The sequence below is a fragment of the Heptranchias perlo genome, chromosome 9 (assembly GCF_035084215.1).
Source record: "Heptranchias perlo isolate sHepPer1 chromosome 9, sHepPer1.hap1, whole genome shotgun sequence".
Lineage (NCBI taxonomy): Eukaryota > Metazoa > Chordata > Chondrichthyes > Hexanchiformes > Hexanchidae > Heptranchias > Heptranchias perlo.
In genome coordinates, this window is record NC_090333.1 from 48,943,841 (window position 1) to 48,963,348 (window position 19,508).

Genomic DNA, 19,508 nt, shown 5'->3' on the forward strand with positions numbered 1-19,508 from the left:
GAATCTGCGGAGATGCATGACTATGACTCCTCAGGACCTAGTTTCTTCTGAGGGTGCACCATCACAGGACATACAGCCGTGCTCCAGCGCAAATACTCGCACTTGGGTGGGTCCTGTTAGACAGTTAGTTGGGTTTTCACCTGGTGATTCACAATTCACAAGTGAGCACAAGCAGGGGTAGCTGTGGAGAGTCGGAGGGTGCACTTCTCTCAAGCTCTGCTCAGTTGGACACAGATGCTGAACCCCGGAGGCCATCGTTGAGAAAGCGAATGATAGAGGTACAGCAGAAACTTTGCAAGGTACTGGCAAATATGCCACGCACACTCTCCACAATAGCAGAGAGGATGGAGGAGTCCGACTCCAACAGGAGTGGTTTGTTGTCGCAGATAACTGCGAGAATGTCCGCCATGGAGAGAGTGGCTGCCTCCATGGAGCTTCAAGCACAGCTCTCAAATGAGTCTATGCAGGCCATGACCACGACCGTGCAGGAGATGTGTGCCACCTTAAACAAGATGACAGATACCTTATCCGTGGCCTTACAACGCGTCATTGATTTGTACCAAACTGCTCTCCAGCAGAGTGGTAGGAAAGATGTGGCGCTGCCCAGGGGAGGAATGATGGCGAAAAGGGACATGGAAGTGGGAACTCCACTCAAAGCGCTCCCACGTCTCATCCATTGCATCCCCCTCAACCAGTACCCAACATGCTGCCTTGCCTCCCAATGGCCAAGTCTGCCGCTGCACAGGTGCAGGTGGAGCAGTCGTTGGCGGGACCTTCAGGGGCTCTGAAACCTAGAGGTCATAGGCCAAAAGCATCTCAGCAGTTAGGGCATGGATCTGAGCAGCCTGTCTCTCCCTCTGCTGAAGCCACAGGGTATGCACTACGTAGAAGTGCCAGAAGCGTCAGTTAAAGCAATTGTAATTCACCTAGGGTTTGCACATGGGTGTTTGAAAAAACATTGTTGTGAAGTTTCCTTTTTTTATATTGGCACATAAAATTTATTGATTAGCTCTACTTCTACATCTTGCCTATTATTGCATCCCGAGTGCCAACCTGCCCTTTCATTTACTTTGTGATGAATGTCAATACATGACTGGACCCATTGGGCAGATGTGCAATGGGTGTATGCGTGGTTGAAGGACTGTTTTGTGCAAAATGGGGTGGGGTGTGGGTGGAGTGGGGGCGTTGGTGGTGGTGGGAGTGGGCTGGAGTATTTCAATTTTTATTTTTCTCAGTCTGACTGATGAAGTGAACCTTTGAGATATGAGGGCATCCCGGGCAGCAATGTATCCGGCTGGTCCGGCGATGGGTGCCCCATCTTCATATTGCTCGTCGTCCTCCTCCTCCTCCTCCTTTTCACTGTTCTCATCATCAGAAGATGATTGATGAGCGGCTTGGTTGTCCTCCACCTCTAATCCTCTCTGTCCTCTCTGCTGCGCAATGCTGTGCAGGATGCAGCAACCACTATGATTCTGGACGCCCTCGTTGGCGAGTACTGAAGGGCGCCTCCAGACCTATCTAGGTACATGAACTGCATCTTCAACGTGTCGATGGCTTGCTCGATGACACACATGGTGGTCATGTGGTTCTCATTGTAGCGCTCTTGTGCCTCGTTAGTGGGGTTCCTCACAAGTGTCATGAGCCAAGTTTGAAGGGGGTATCCCTTGTCTCCTATGAGCCAGCCCTTAAGTCTGCCTCCTGGTAGGAAGAGGTCTGGAATGTTGGACTGGCGCAGTATAAAAGCATCATGACAGTTCCCAGGGAATCTGGCACACACCTGCATGAACCTCTTCTTGTGGTTGCACACCAGCTGTGCATTGATGGAGTGAAATAGAATCATAGAAACATAGAATGGTTACAGCACTGAAGGAGGCCATTCGGCCCATCGAGCCTGAGCCGGCTCTTTGTAAGAGCAATCCAGTTAGTCCCATTCCCCTGCTCTTTCCCCATAGCCCTGCAAATTTTTCTCTTCAAATATTTGTCCAATTCCTTTTTGAAAGCCATGATTGAATCTGCATCCACCATACTTTTAGGCAGTGCCTTCCAGATCATAAATACTTGCTGTGTAAAAAAGTTTTTCCTCACGTTGCCTTTGGTTCTTTTCCCAATCACCTTAAATCTGTGTCCTCTGGTTATCGACCCTTCGGCCAATGCGAACAGTTTCTCTTTATTTACTTTATCTAAACCCGTCATGATTTTAAACACTTCTATTAAATCTCCTCTGAACTTTCTCTGCTCTAAAGAGAACAACCCCAGATTCTCCAGTCTATTCACGTAATTGAAATCTCTTATCCCTGGGACCATTCTAGTAAATCTTTTCTGCACCCTCTCTAAGGTTTTCATATCCTTCCGAAAGTGTGGTGCCCAGAATTGGACACAATACTCCAGTTGTGGCAGAACCAGTGTTTTATAAAGGTTCAACATAACTTCCTTGCTTTTGTACTCTATGCCTCTATTTATAAAGCCCTGTATGCTTTTTTAACCACTTTCTCAACCTGTCCTGCCACCTTCAAAAATTTGTGCACATATAACCCCAGGTCTCTCTGTTCCTACAACCCATTTAGAATTGTTCCATTTCGTTTATACTGCCTCTCCTCGTTCTTCCTGCCAAAATGTATTACTTCGCACTTCTCTGCATTAAATTTCACATGCCATGTGTACGCCTATTTTTTTTTATTTGTTCATGGGATGTGGGCGTCGCTGGCAAGGTCAGCATTTATTGTTGAGAAGTGGTGGTGAGCTGCCTTCTTGAACCGCTGCAGTCCGTGTGGTGAAAGTTATCCCACAGTGCTGTTAGGTAGGGAGTTCCAGGATTTTGACCCAGTGATGATGAAGGAACGGCGATATATTTCCAAGTCGGGATGGTGTGTGACTTGGAGGGGAACGTGCAGGTGGTGTTGTTCCCATGTGCCTGCTGCCCTGTCCTAGGTGGTAGAGGTCGCTGGTTTGGGAGGTGCTGTCGAAGAAGCCTTGGCGAGATGCTGCACTGCATCCTGTGGATGGTACACACTGCAGCCACGGTGCGCCGGTGGTGAAAGGAGTGAATGTTTAGATGGTGGATGGGGTGCAATCAAGCAGGCTGCTTTGTCCCGGATGGTGTTGAGCTTCTTGAATGTTGTTGGAGCTGCACTCATCCAGGCAAGTGGAGAGTATTCCATCACAACCCTGGCTTGTGCCTTGTAGATGGTGGAAACGCTTTGGGGAGTCAGGAGGTGAGTCACTCGCCACAGAATAGCCAGCCTCTGACCTGCTCTTGTAGCCACAGTATTTATGTGGCTGGTCCAGTTTAAGTTTCTGGTCAATGGTGACCCCCAGGATGTTGATGGTGGGGGATTTGCGATGGTAATGCCATTGAATGTCAAGGGGAGGTGGTGATTCCATCAGCCTGTCTATGTCCTCTTGAAGTCTATTACTATCCTCCTCACTGTTTACTACACTTCCAAGTTTTGTGTCATCTGCAAATTTTGAAATTGTGCCCTGTACATCCAAGCCCAAGTCATTAATATAGACCAAAAAAAAGCAATGGTCCTAGTATCGACCCCTGGGGAACACCACTGTATTCCTTCCTTCAGTCCGAAAAACAACCGTTCACCACTACTCTCTGTTTCCTGTCACTTAGCCAATTTCATATCCATGCTGCCATTGCTCCTTTTATTCCATGGACTTCAATTTTGCTGATAAGCCTATTATGTGGCACTTCATCAAACGTGTTTTGAAAGTCCATATACACAACATCAACCACATTACCCCCATCAACCCTCTCTGTTACCTCATCAAAAAACTCAATCAAGTTAGTTAAACACGATTTGCCTTTAACAAATCTGTGCTGGCTTTCCTTTATTAATCCACACTTGTCCAAGTGACTATTAATTTTGTCCCAGATTATCGTTTTGAAAAGTTTTCCCAGCACAGAGGTTAAACTGTCTGGCCTGTAGTTACCAGGTTTATCTTTACACCCTTTTTTGAACAAGGGTGTAACATTTGCAATTCTCCGGTCTTCTGGCACCATCCCCCTATCTAAGGCGGATTGGAAGATTATGGCCAGTTGAAATCCCTTGCAGTTGATGAAAACTCCTGGTTCATGTGGTAGTCCTTGGATTGCCACATGTGTGCAATTGATGGTGCCCTGCACCTGTGGGAAGCCAGCCAGAGAGGCGAAACTGACTGGCCTCTCATTCTCGCTGATGTCGTCGTGGGGTAAGTTGACATAAGTGGATGCCCTGACAAACAACCCATCCGTTATCTGCCTTATACGCTTATGTGCAGCTGACTGAGAGACCCTGGAGATGTCACTGGAAGGAGCCAGAGGCAAATTAATTGAGGGCAGGGGTGACTTTGACAGCGATGGGCAATGCGTGGCCATGAGGTCTAGCAGGGACCAGTGCGTAGGCACTGCTCTTCAGATAGGTCAGGGAAGCTCAGCCTCTGTCTGGAGACCCTCTCATGTGGGTGGTGCCTCCTGCGAACTCAGCCCTTCTGTTGCTCTCCTCTCTGCTGTTCTCCAGATAGGTGTTGTGCATCTCTCTCTCGTGCACCTGCAGGTCCCATCACAACATGATGTCACTGCCGTGGATGGTCATTTTCCTCCTCCTCTGATGTCCTATCGAATACATCCATTGTGCCCCGCATCCTGATGATGTCCGTTTGAAAGCCCCCAAACCTCTGAAAAACAAGAACTCCCTACCAAAAGTTTGCCAGAGGGAACTGAGTCAACAGCTTTTGTTCACGTCAGGCATTCATAACTTTAAAGACACCCATGGACTGCGGCTCAATCTCGCCTCCGTTTCACTGGCGAGTTTCCCAAGCCCTTGCAAACTCGTGCTGGGGGCATTAAATTTAAATGCCTATTGAATTCAATTTAAAATTGCCTCATTAACATCTGCTAATCATCTAAATGGCTGTGACAATTACTGACCCACCTGTCCTAATGATCAACCCGCCTCCAGCAAGTAGGTTACTCGCATGCAACCAAACACAGCGGTTAAACCCGGAAATGGGCAAGTTGGAGCCAGGTTGCGGTCATGCTTCAAATTTCTATAATTTTTACTTCCCACCCGCCCCCAACCCACCCGTACTTAGGGATTAAAATTCCCCCCATGGTTTCTGCTTCCATCATTGTTTCTGGTAGGGCATTTCCTGTCCTAACAACCCCCTGCATAAGAAAATTTCTCCTGACCATTCCCTTTATTTCTTTGTTATTGATCTTAAATGTATGCGCTCTAGTTTCCAACCAGTGGAAACAGTTTTTCCTATTGATTTATCAAAACCCTTCATAATTTTGAACACATCTATCAACCTTAGATCCTAATCCTGATTATTATCCAGTGTCCTCTCATATCATACTTATGGTTTCAGATGTCCAAGTCCGACGAGAGGATGTACGAGAGCAGCTGAATGAGGATGACCTTAATAAGATTGTAGATGTGTACCTGACAGAGACTGAAACATTTTCCCTTCTGGATCTTCCTGTTGAAATAATTTCAGTGGATTCAGGGGAAGCAGAAGCCATCAAGTAAGTCTTTCTTTTTTTATTAAACATATTTTATTATAATCATCCTACCAAGTGGCTTGATTAATATAGCATTTATGTATCATAGAAGAATCATAGAAGTTACAACATGGAAACAGGCCCTTCGGCCCAACATGTCCATGTCACCCAGTTTATACCACTAAGCTAGTCCCAATTGCCTGCACTTGGCCCATATCCCTCGATACCCATCTTACCCATGTAACTGTCCAAATGCTTTTTAAAAGACAAAATTGTACCCGCCTCTACTACTGCCTCTGGCAGCTCGTTCCAGACACTCACCACCCTTTGAGTGAAAAAATTGCCCCTCTGGACCCTTTTGTATCTCTCCCCTCTCACCTTAAATCTGTGCCCCCTCGTTATAGACTCCCCTACCTTTGGGAAAAGATTTTGACTATCTACCTTATCTATGCCCCTCATTATTTTATAGACTTCTATAAGATCACCCCTTAACCTCCTACTCTCAAGGGAAAAAAGTCCCAGTCTGTCTAACCTCTCCCTGTAAGTCAAACCATCAAGTCCCGGTAGCATCCTAGTAAATCTTTTCTGCACTCTTTCTAGTTTAATAATATCCTTTCTATAATAGGGTGACCAGAACTGTACACAGTACTCCAAGTGTGGCCTCACCAATGCCCTGTACAACTTCAACAAGTCATCCCAACTCCTGCATTCAATGTTCTGACCAATGAAACTAAGCATGCTGAATGCCTTCTTCACCACCCTATCCACCTGTGACTCCACTTTCAAGGAGCTATGAATCTGTACTCCCAGATCTCTTTGTTCTATAACTCTCCCCAACGCCCTACCATTAACGGAGTAGGTCCTGGCCCGATTCGATCTACCAAAATGCATCACCTCACATTTATCTAAATTAAACTCCATCTGCCATTCATCGGCCCACTGGCCCAATTTATCAAGATCCCGTTGCAATCCCAGATAACCTTCTTCACTGTCCACAATGCCACCAATCTTGGTGTCATCTGCAAACTTACTAACCATGCCTCCTAAATTCTCATCCAAATCATTAATATAAATAACAAATAACAGCGGACCCAGCACCGATCCCTGAGGCACACCGCTGGACACAGGCATCCAGTTTGAAAAACAACCCTCTACAACCACCCTCTGTCTTCTGTCGTCAAGCCAATTTTGTATCCATTTGGCTACCTCACCTTGGATCCCATGAGATTTAACCTTATGTAACAACCTACCATGCGGTACCTTGTCAAATGCTTTGCTGAAGTCCATGTAGACCACGTCTACTGCACAGCCCTCATCTATCTTCTTGGTTACCCCTTCAAAAAACTCAATCAAATTCGTGAGACATGATTTTCCTCTCACAAAACCATGCTGACTGTTCCTAATTAGTCCCTGCCTCTCCAAATGCCTGTAGATCCTGTCCCTCAGAATACCCTCTAACAACTTACCCACTACAGATGTCAGGCTCACTGGTCTGTAGTTCCCAGGCTTTTCCCTGCCGCCCTTCTTAAACAAAGGCACAACATTTGCTACCCTCCAATCTTCAGGCACCTCACCTGTAGCGGTGGATGATTCAAATATCTCTGCTAGGGGACCCGCAATTTCCTCCCTAACCTCCCATAACGTCCTGGGATACATTTCATCAGGTCCCGGAGATTTATCTACCTTGATGCGCGTTAAGACTTCCAGCACCTCCCTCTCTGTAATATGTACACTCCTCAAGACATCACTATTTATTTCCCCAAGTTCCCTCCGACCAGGCGTGTTGCAGCCAGCAGCCTGTGGCAGGTGCCAAGGTGCACTCCACGGGGAGAGCCCTCACCCACGCAGGAGGCCACCGCGTCACATAGGGCAACCCCTGCCCTCCACCACCCCCCGCCAAGCCAGAGGACAGACCGACACGAAACCGCAGCCCCAGTCCGAGGAACCACACACCTACCCTGCACAACCCCTCAGACCAACACCTGCCAGTTGGGTGGTGTGTGGAGACCCTCGGAGGACGAAGCGCATGACCACTTCCACTGGAGGCAGTTTTTCAAAGTAGTGTAGCTGCTTGACTTCAAAATTTTCCTATTTATACTGCAGAGCAATTCCAGGGTTGGTGAAAAATTGCATTTGCAACTTTATGATTTTGGCCGAACCTTCCTTATGTGGGTTTAGCCCACCTGCAGCTAGTACAAAATGGTAACCATGGCATCCAGCACTGCTGGTGATAACCATTTGCATTTACTGCGAGCAGCATTTTGCCTCTGCATCTCCAGAGACCATGTTCTTTGTCTCCATATATATATTTATATATACACAAATATGTATTAGCTCATTTATGTTTTACAGTGTCTTCAAAAGCAGAACTGTATTTAAAAATAGGTGATAAAGACAAATGAAAATTCAAAATGTCAGTGCTGGAGTTTGTTACTACAGGTAAAAAAAATTGTTCGGGTGCTTTTTTAAAAGTAGCATATATTTATAATATTTTACATGTTCCCAGTAGAAATAGAGGGGGGAATTTTAACCCCCAAGAACGGGTGGGTTGGGGGTGGATGTGAGGGCAAAATGACAGAAGTTGGAAGCGGGACCGCATCCCGGCTTCAATGCGCCTCTTTCGGGTTTAATCTAGGCGTGTTTGGTTGCGCTCCGCAACCGAAACCCAGAAGTCCGGTCCCGACTTAAAGCTGATGTGCCGATTGTTAAACGGTCTGCACGGGTCTGCACGGCTTCTGAAGGACGCCATTGAAATGGAGGTGAAATGCAGCAGAAGCTCATTTGGACCGTTAAATCTGTGATTGAGACATCTCAATAAAAGGCCAGGTATTGCAGCTGGTGTCTCATTTCTCTCGGGCAATCGTTTGGTTGAGAGTTCTTTGTGTTTAGACAAAAACTTCTTTGTTGAGACTGAGAATTCTTGAGTTCAGACATACTAACATTTTGGAGCCCCTCAAGCTGACAAGATCAGAATGGGGGGGGGCGCAATGGATCTATTCTACAGTACACCTGAGGAGGAGGAAAATCACCATCCAGAGTGGGCATGTCAGGTGCACAAGACAGAGGTGCCCAACAAGGATCCGAAGAACAGCAGAGAGGACACCAACACATGGGCCGAGGTCACAGGAGGCACTATCCACGTGAGAGGGTGTACAGGCAGAGGCTGAGCTTCCTGGACCTCTCTGAGGAGCAGTGCCTACACAGGCTCAGGTTGAGTTGGAAAGTGGTCACAGATATGTGCAGTCTCCTTCAGGAAGAGCTGCTCCCTGCTGGACCTGGTGGCCGCGCATTGCCCGTCGCACTGAAAGTAACCGCAGCCCTGAATTTCTTTGCCTCTGGTTCCTTCATTATGACATTCCAAAATAAAGATTGGTGACATACTCATGCTACCTGGCAAAATCATCACCATGACCACCAACACCCCCCCCCCCCCCCCCCCAACAAAAAAGTCCTTCAGCCACGCATTTACCCATTGCACAGCTGGCCAATGAGTGTTGCCATGTATTGGCACTGATCATGAAGCAAATGAAAGGTCCACTTGAAAGTCTGGAATCAATAATGTAGATGACTTGAAAGTGGTGACAATGAATACATTTTATGTGCCAACATAAAAAGAAATATAAATTGCAACATAATACTTCTTCAAACACCCTTGTGCATACTCTTGGTGAACTAGAATTGCTTAAACTTATGCTTTTTACCACTTCTACATGGTGCACCCCCGTAGCTTCAGCAGAGGTAGGAGCAGGCTGCTCAGATCCCTGTCCTGACTGCTGAGACGCTTTTGGCTTACTACCTCTGGGCTTTGGAGTCCGTGAGAGCCCCGTCAAAGACTGCTCCACCTGCACCCGTGCAGTGACAGAGGGGGGAGCAACAGGTGATACGTGGGAGCGCTTTGAGTGGAGTTCCCACTTCCATGTCCCCTTTCGCCATCGTCCCTCTCCCGGGCCACATCACTCTTACAACTCTTCTGGACAGCAGCTTGATGAGGATCAGTGATACGTTGTAAAGCCACTGATAAGATATCTTTCATCCTGTTGAAGGAAGCAGACATCTCCTGAATGGCCGTGTTCATGGCCTGCATAGACTCATTTGTGAGCCATGCTTGAAGCTCAATGGAGATGCCAACTCTCCAGTGCAGACATTCTAGCACTTACCTGCGATATCTCTCCACTAATGCTGGAGTTGGACTCATCCATCCTCTCAGCTATTATGGAGAGTGTACCTAGCACATTTTCCAGTACCTCGCAAAGGTGCAAATGTACATTAATCATTCTCCTCAACAACTGCCCCCAGGAGTTCAGCATCTGTGTTCAGCTGAGCAGAGCTTGGAGAAGAGTGCGCCCTCTGATGCAGACTCTCCACAGCTGCTCCTGCCACCAGTATCTGCTCGTGCTCACTTGTGACTTGTGAATCACCAGGTGACAACCCAACAGCCTGTCTAACAGGAGCCACTGAAGTACGAGTATCTGCGCTGGTGCATGGCTGCATATCCTGTGATGGTGCACCCTCAGAAGGAATTATGTCCTCTGAGGAATTGACATCATGCACATCAGCAGAATCTTCTTGTAGGCGTGAAGGCCCTGGAAGACAAAAGAAAGCGAAATGATACCCGGACTTAGAATGATACCCGGACTTCAAGGGTTAAGTTATGAGGAGAGATTACACAAATTGGGGTTGTATTCTCTAGAGTTTCGAAGGTTAAGGGGTGATCTGATCGAAGTTTATAAGATATTAAGGGGAACAGATAGGGTGGATAGAGAGAAACTATTTCCGCTGGTTGGGGATTCTAGGAGTAGGGGGGCACAGTCTAAAAATTAGAGCCAGACCTTTCAGGAGCGAGATTAGAAAACATTTCTACACACAAAGGGTTGTAGAAGTTTGGAACTCTCTTCCGCAAACGGCAATTGATACTAGCTCAATTGCTAAATTTAAATGTGAGATAGATAGCTTTTTGGCAACCAAGGGTATTAAGGGATATGGGCCAAAGGCAGGTATATGGAGTTAGATCACAGATCAGCCACGATCTTATCAAATGGTGGAGCAGGCACGAGGGGCTGAATGGCCTACTCCTGTTCCTATGTTCCTATGACTTAGTCTTGGTACAATAACAAACTTGCCAATCTCCATACTCAGGCTTCTCATGCTTCAGGCATCGATTAAATAAAGTCAGCATCTTTGTGAAAAATGTGTTACATTCTATCACCAGCCATCTGTGAGCTCCCCAGTCTCTCCATCTCTGATTGAGAGGTCTGCAGATGTGCCACTTATCTCCATTGGCTCCTCCACTTCAGTTAATTTCACAATCTGTGGAGGTCACCGCCAGTCCTCGCCCTCTCTTTTGCATTTTGCGCTCCCTTCTCCTACAAGGGGCAACAAAACATACCTGTGAGTGACTGAAGGTGCCATATTCACCCAATGGATGCAGTGCATTGGATGCGGATGACTATCATACAGATGCATCAGAGGTTAACAGTCACACAGATGCATCACATTGCATAAGGATTGGGGTGAGTGACAGTGTTGGGTTCATAAATGGGGAGTCAATCATCAGCAAAGTGATGGAAGGTGTCGTCGACAGTGCTATCAAGCGGCACTTACTCACCAATAACCTGCTCACCGATGCTCAGTTTGGGTTCCGCCAGGTCCACTTGGCTCCAGACCTCATTACAGCCTTGGTCCAAACATGGACAAAAGAGCTGAATTCCAGAGGTGAGGTGAGAGTGACTGCCCTTGACATCAAGGCAGCATTTGACCGAGTGTGGCACCAAGGAGCCGTAGTAAAATTGAAGTCAATGGGAATCTGTGGAAAACTCTCCAGTGGCTGGAGTCATACCTAGCACAAAGGAAGATGGTAGTGGTTGTTGGAGGCCAATTGTCTCAGCCCCAGGATATTGCTGCAGGGGTTCCTCAAGGCAGTGTTCTAGGCCCAACCATCTTCAGCTGCTTCATCAATGACCTCCCCTCCATCATAAGGTCAGAAATGGGGATGTTCGCAGATGATTGCACAGTATTCAGTTCCATTCGCAACCCCTCAAATAATGAAGCAGTCCGAGCCCGTATGCAGCAAGACCTGGACAACATCCAGGATTGGGCTGATAAGTGGCAAGTAACATTTGCGCCAGACAAGTGCCAGGCAATGACCATCTCCAACAAGAGAGAGTCTGACCACCTCCCCTTGACATTCAACGGCATTACCATCGCCGAACCCCCCCACCCTGAACATCCTGGGCGTCACCATTGACCAGAAACTTAACTGGACCAGCCATATAAATACTGTGGCTACAAGAGCAGGTCAGAGGCTGGGTATTCTGCGGCGAGTGACTCACCTCCTGACTCCCCAAAGCCTTTCCACCATCTACAAGGCACAAGTCAGGAGTGTGATGGAATACTCTCCACTTGCCTGGATGAATGCAGCTCCAACAACACTCAAGAAGCTCGACACCATCCAGGACAAAGCAGCCCACTTGATTGGCACCCCGTCCACCACCCTAAACATTCACTGCCTTCACCACTGGCGGACAGTGGCTGCAGTGTGTCCCATCCACAGGAGGCACTGCAGCAACTCGCCAAGGCTTCTTCAACAGCACCTCCCAAACCCGCGACCTCTACGTTCCTTCATCGTCGCTGGGTCAAAATCCTGGAACTCCCTTCCTAACAGCACTGTGGGAGAACCGTCACCACACAGACTGCAGCGGTTCAAGAAGGCGGCTCACCACCACCTTCTCAAGGGCAATTAGGGATGGACAATGAATGCCGGCCTTGCCAGCGATGCCCACATCCCATGAACGAATAATTTTAAAAAATAGAAAGTGAAGGATGGTTGCTGGTGATACTTAAGTGGGTGTGAGGAGTCTTGTGATGGAGTGCGCTTGCCAAGACAGAGTGATGAAGGAGGGGAGGGATGTTGTACACAACAGGATGTGCATGAATATGCAAATGTACTCACTTTTCCAGATCTGCTCAGGTCATTGAATCGCTTCCTGCACTGCAGCCAAGAACTGAGCACCGTGCTCCTGCTTGTTACCTCTTGTGCTATCTCCAGCCAAGCCTTTCTGGTGACAGAGCCTGGTTTCTTCCTGCCATCCCTTAGAAAAATAACCTCCCTCCTTGCTCTCATTGCAGCTAATAGCACACTTATGGGGGCATCACTAAATTTAGGCACTGCCTTTGCTTTCCTGGACCCCATTTCTCCTTTCTCCTTCAAAATCCATTGTTGAACTGGCCCTTTAAATAATGTCATTCTGATCGCACCATCCGGGTGCACAGTACACCCGCTGGGCAGCTTGGAGACGTGAAACCCGGAAGCAAAGTGAATAACCTCACATTTCCCTACACTATACTCCATCTGCCACCTTCTTGTCCATTCACTTAACCTGTCAATATCCCTTTGCAGACTCTTTGTGTCCTCCTCGCAGCTTACTTTCCCACCTAGCTTTGCATCATCAGCAAACTTGGATACATTACACTCGGTCCCTTCATCTAAGTCATTAATATAGGTTATAACTTGATGAGGCCCAAGCACCGATCCTTGCGGCACTCCACTAGTTACAACCTGCCAACCTGAAAATTACCCGTTTATCCCTACTCTCTGTTTTCTGACCGTTAACCAATCCTCTATCTGTGCTAATGCATTACGCCCAACCTCACGAGCCCTTATCTTGTTAACAACCTTTTATGTGGCACCTTATCGAATGACTTTTGAAAATCCAAATATACTGGTTCCCCTTTATCTACCCTGCTAGTTACATTCTCAGAAAACTCTAGATTTGTGAAACACAATTTCCCTTTCATAAAACCATGTTGACTCTGCTTAACCATATTATGATTTTCTAAGTGCCCTGTTACCATTTTCTTAATAATGGATTCCAGCATTTTCCCAACGATTGATGTCAGGCTAACTGGCCTGTAGTTCCCTGTTTTTTTCTCTCACTACTTTCTTGAATAGCAGTGTTGCATTTGCAACCTTCCAATCCACTAGGACTGTTCTAGAATCTAAGGAATTTTGGAAGATCATAATCGATGCATTCACTCTGTTGCGAAGAAGAGTAGTAAGCCTGAGGATTGGGAGAGTTTTAGAAACCAGCAAAGAATGACCAAAAAATTGATAAAAAGGGAGAAAATAGAATGTGAAAGTAATCTAGCAAGAAATATAAAAATGGATTGTAAGAGCTTCCACTCGTATGTAAAAAGTAAGAGAGTAGCAAAAGTAAATGTTGGTCCCTTAGAGGCTGAGACAGCAGAAATTATAATGGGGAATAAGGAAATGGCAGAGATGTTAAACAAATAATTTATATCTGTCTTCACAGTAGAAGACACAGAAAGCATACCGGAAATAGTGGGGAACCAAGAGTCTCCTCTTTTAGAACCCTTGGATGTAGACCATCAGGTCCAGGGGATTTATTGGCTTTTAGTCCCATTAGTTTCTCTAGTACTTTTTCTCTACTGATATTAATTACTTTAAGTTCCTCACTTTCATTAGACCCTTGGTTCCCCACTATTTCTGGTATGCTTTTTGTGTCTTCTACTGTCAAGACAGATACAAAATATTTGTTTAACATCTCTGCCATTTCCTTATTCCCCATCATAATTTCTGCTGTCTCAGCCTCTAAGGGACCAACATTTTCTTTTGCTACTCTCTTCCTTTTTGCATACTTGTAGAAGCTCTTAAAATCCATTTTTATATTTCTTGCTAGATTACTTTCATATTCTATTTTCTCCCTTTTTATCAATTTTTTGGTCATTCTTTGCTGGTTTCTAAAACTCTCCCAATCCTCAGGCTTACTATTCTTCTTCGCAACATTATAGGCCTCTTCTTTTAATCTAATCCTATCCTTAACTCCTTTAGTTGGCCACGGATGAATCACTTTTCCCGTGGAGTTTTTATTTCTCAATGGAATGTATATTCATTGAGAATGTTGAAATATTTTTTTAAATGTTGGCTTTTGCTTACCTACTGTCATACCCTTTAATCTAATTTCCCAATCTACCTTTGCCAACTCACCCCTCATACCTATGTAATTGGCTTTATTTAAATTTAGGACTCTAGTTTCTGACTTAAGTATGTCACTCTCAAACTCAATCATATTATGATTACTCTTCCCCAGGGGATCTTTTATTGTGAGATTACTAATTAACCCTGACTCATTACACAGTACAAGATCTAAAATAGCCTGTTCCCTGGTTGGTTCCATGACGTATTGTCCTAGGAAACTGTCTCAAATGCAGTCCATGAACTCGTCCTCTGGACTACCTTTGCCAATTTGATTTGTCTAGTCTACATGTAGGTTAAAGTCCCCCACGATTAAGAACATAAGAACATAAGAAATAGGAGCAGGAGTAGGCCAATCAGCCCCTCGAGCCTGCTCCGCCATTCAATAAGATCATGGCTGATCTGATCCTAACCTCAAATCTAAATTCATGTCCAATTTCCTGCCCGCTCCCCGTAACCCCTAATTCCCTTTACTTCTAGGAAACTGTCTATTTCTGTTTTAAATTTATTTAATGATGTAGCTTCCACAGCTTCCTGGGGCAGCAAATTCCACAGACCTACTACCCTCTGAGTGAAGAAGTTTCTCCTCATCTCAGTTTTGAAAGAGCAGCCCCTTATTCTAAGATTATGCCCCCTAGTTCTAGTTTCACCCATCCTTACCGCATCCACCTGATCAAGCCCCTTCACAATCTTATATGTTTCAATAAGATCGCCTCTCATTCTTCTGAACTCCAATGAGTAGAGTCCCAATCTACTCAACCTCTCCTCATATGTCCACCCCCTCATCCCCGGGATTAACCGAGTGCACCTTCTTTGTACTGCCTCGAGAGCAAGTATGTCTTTTCTTAAGTATGGAGACCAAAACTGTATGCAGTTATTACCTTTGCATTACCTTTGTCACAAGCTCCTATTATTTCTTGATTAACTCTGTCCAACAGTATAGCTGCTAGTAGGGGGCCTATAAACTACTCCCATCAGTGTTTTCTGCCCCTTGTTATTTCTTATTTCCACCCATATTGATTCTACTTCCTGATCTTCTGAGCCAAGATCCTTTCTCACCACTGTCCTTATGTCATCCTTTATTATCAGGGCTACACCCCTTCCTTTTCCAGTCTGCCTGTCTTTTCGGAACATCAAGAATCTTGGAATATTTAGCTCCAACCTTGGTCACCTTGCAACCATGTCTCTGTAATGGCTATTAGGTCAAACCCATTTATCTCTATTTGTGCAACTAATTCATCTATCTTATTACGAATGCTCCGTGCATTCAGATAAAGAGCCTTTAATTTTAACTTTTTACCATATATCCCTGCTTTGACCTTACTTGCTGATGCACTATTACTGTTAAACTCCCTGTCCCACACTGCTTATCTTTACCCAAATCACTACACGGCCCTTTTGCCTTGACTTTTCTCATTAGATTTCTAGATTTCCCCTCACCTGACCCCTCCCTCCTCCTTTTTAGTTTAAAACCCTATCTACAGCCTTAGTTATTCGATTTGCTAGGGCACTGGTCCCAGCCCAGTTTAAGTGGAGCCTGTCCCAATGGAACAGCTCCCTCTTTCCCCAGTACTGGTGCCAGTGCCCCAAGAATCGAAACCCCTGTCTCCCACACCACTCTGAAGTTAGTCAGTCAAAGTAAAGGAACTTGGATTCAGGCTTGAATGGATTTTTGTCTAGCATTTACTGTGTGACTTGGGCCAGGTACTACTTTGCCTGCAGAATTTGGATTGACAAGCCAAAATGATTGTGAGAACTGGCATAGAGTGGCAGACTCTCTCGCTACAGGTGATGGTCTACAAGGCATCTCTGTGGAGGAGTTGACAGACAGCTCTATGCCCAAGCAGAGATGTATTGCAGGAGCCATTTATAGCTCTTCAGTTCTTATGGGCCTATTGAGATAAAGTGGCAAGCCTGGGGATTCTACGAGGATAGACAATCAAAGGTATTAAGGGATATGGGCCAAAGGCGGGTATATGGAGTTAGATCACAGATCAGCCATGATCTTATCAAATGGCAGAGCAGGCATGAGGGGCTGAATGGCCTACTCCTGTTCCTATGTTCCTAGTCCTAATGTTTGTATTGCAGATGTTAGTTCAGGTTCAGTATTATTAGGAGAGCTAATGAAGTGTTGTATATTTTTGTGACTGAGGAAGAAGTGTAAGTTAAAAGATCTGGAATAAAATGAAATCTGCCATACTGATTTCTAGCTACTGTTTAATTTTTATTTTCAAAAATCCCAATTTGTAGTTTATAGCCTAAACTGCACATTTTTATAGTATTTATTCTTCTGCTATATGATGGCCAGGAGATTGTGAGAGGGTTTATGCAAATTCCAGTGAGTAAATTTACAGTAATGAGGGTGTTTAACTCCTGGGCAATACTAGATTACAAGACATTGCATGTAGAAAATTGCATTTTGGTTCGTAAGAATTAAGAACGTGCTTACAGCGTGATTTTTGGCATTGAACGCAAGAGAAATATCTGTTGAAGCCTAAAAGACCTAACTGTCTCAATTCTGTACTCCCTTTAAATCTTAAGTCCATTCACAACTTGAAAATTATTCCCATATCTGTGAAAGCTCTTCTAACATCTATCTCACATTCCTGAAGAGGGTACATGAATAAGCTTGTTATTTTATAGGTAATCCATCTCTCACTTCCAGCTTCCAACTTCTCACTGTCCCTAGCAACCTTTATTGATCTTCCCTATTTTATCAATACAACTATGGTCATTGCACCTCTTAACTTTCCTCTCTCACTCCTTCTAAGTTCAAACTTCTTATCATTCTTGCTCTTTCTCCTCCGTACATGTTCACTATGTTGAAATCAAGACTTGTCACTAACTAATTTTTGCTTTCCCAGGATCTCAAAACTATGGAAGTGCTTACTTCCTCAGTTTTTCCTTCCTCTTTTATAATCAATCCTGTTCTGTGGTGAGGTAGGCAATCTCAATGAGGGCAGCAGTAGGGACAGAATACATGAAAAACCTTGTTTTCTGAGAGGCAATTCCTCCTTGGATAGGTGCAACATCAGCCGGGATTCCCACTCCTGATTACTAACTGGAAAATGCACATATGTGTCAGTTGAATGAGGAAACATAAGAAATAGGAGCAGGAGTAGGCCATACGGCCCCTTGAGCTTGCTCCACCATTCAATAAGTTCATAGCTGATCTTCTACCTCAACTCCACTTTCCCACCCTATCCCTATATCCCTTGATTCCCTTAATGTCCAAAAATCTATCAATCTCAGTCTAGAATATACTCAATGACTGAGCATCTACAGTCCTCTGGGGTAGAGAATTCCAAAGATTCACAACCCTCTGAGTGAAGAAATCTTTCCTCATCTCAGTCCCAAATGGCCGATCCCTTATCTTGAGACTATGACTCCTAGCTCTAGACCCTCCAGCCAGGGGAAGCAGCCTCTCAGCATCTACCGTGTCAAGCCCTTTAAGAATTTTGTTTTTTTCAATGAGATCACCTCTCCTTTTTCTAAACTCCAGAGAATATAGGACCATTCTACTCAATCTCTCCTCATAGGAGAACCCTCTCATCCCAGGAATCAATCTAGTGAACCTTCGTTGTACCCCCTCTAAGGCAAGTATATCCTTCCTTAGGTAAGGAGACCAAAACTGTACACAGTACTTCAGGTGTGGTCTCACCAGAGCCCTCAGGAGAGGATCAAGTTTGGCAATGAAGTTCACATGGTCAAATAGCCTGTCAACACCCACTCCCTAGGCTCACATATGAGAGTGGCCACTTCGATAAGGTACATGAGAGCAGCTGGCATTCATGAAATTAAACCGTAGTAACTTTAGGAGAGAAAGGGAAAATGCCAGTTACTTCCTGTCTTTCTCTCTGTCCCCCCTTTCCCCCACCCCCAAACATTTGTAGCTGTAAGTTATTCACATGAACTATGAACTTTGGCATTTTTTTTATTTTTAAGGAAAAGAAACCAGCTGTATATTGAACTCTGCAAAGAGCGAGTTGGCAATGATCGCTACATTGAAAGGATGGCGCAGACATTCGGTGGAGCACAAAAATCCAAAGAGGTCCAGTGTGACAAAATTAACACAAAAGATGCAGGTAAACTGTTGAACAATCTGAATAAAGTTATTTTTATATTAAGAAAACTAGTTGAATAGCCGTGATACATAGTGCAGGACATCACCAAGTTTGAGGAGAGTAGGAGAGAAGATGAGATAAATTAAGCCAAACTTAGTGTTTTAAAAGTCCGTACTTAAAGTGACCGCCTGTTAGGTCACAACCAACAAAGTAAGTTTTTAAGATATACTTCGTTGAATGTGGAGCTGGGAGGAGCAGGAGTGCTTCTCCCAACCCCGCATTCAAAGAACGTGGGCCGCTGCCGGATACCGATTTCTGCTACCTCCCCCCGCCGGCCGCCACCATATCCCGTTCCCTGTCGCACCCCCTTCACCACCACCCCTCCCCCACTTACGTAAGGGCGGCTGCAATAGCAGCAGCCGCCTGATTTTGCATCACGCTTCGCCAGTGAGCTGCCTACTGCTCTTCACAGCTCGCTGGCTGCATGGAAATGAGGATTGAGGCTTAATATCGGGGGCATCTCTGGCCTCACCATTCAGGCGCAGGGTTTGTTCCCTGCACTCCCCTGTATGCCCAGCACCCCCAAATTTCTAGGCCATTCAAACATAAGCATAATGTGTTGTAATAAAAGGTTGAAAGAGATTTGGGGGAACATGGGACTTACAAATTTGTGTTTCTGGCTCAGAGATTAACAAAGCTAGAAGCACATATTAGGAATTCAGGTACAGAGGTCCTTACGCCCCACTGAATTCAATGTGTGAGAAATCCTGTTGAGTCCACAGAGCTCCGCACTTGAATTCCTGATTTGTGCCCCCAGAACACGAAGCTGTGCTGAAAGTGCAAATTCGTAAAATCTACCTTTAAATTTTTCACTGGGGAACCATAAAGGGCGAGAATGTATACTTGTTAGTACTCTGATGTCCAAACATACAATATACTGTATTTAAAGATCATTCTTGATCAT

General features: G+C 45.4%; 1 protein-coding gene across 6 annotated transcripts in view; it reads left to right on the top strand.

The window, feature by feature from the left end:
- Positions 1 to 19,508, top strand: part of dnai4 (dynein axonemal intermediate chain 4) — a 116,433-nt gene that overhangs the window by 28,830 nt on the left and 68,095 nt on the right. For all 6 annotated transcript variants that reach the window (XM_067990374.1, XM_067990370.1, XM_067990369.1 and 3 more), the window contains exons 5-6: positions 5,356 to 5,512; positions 18,426 to 18,565. In XM_067990374.1, coding sequence (XP_067846475.1) covers positions 5,356 to 5,512; positions 18,426 to 18,565 — 297 coding nt within the window. The remainder of the gene's footprint in view (positions 1 to 5,355; positions 5,513 to 18,425; positions 18,566 to 19,508) is intronic.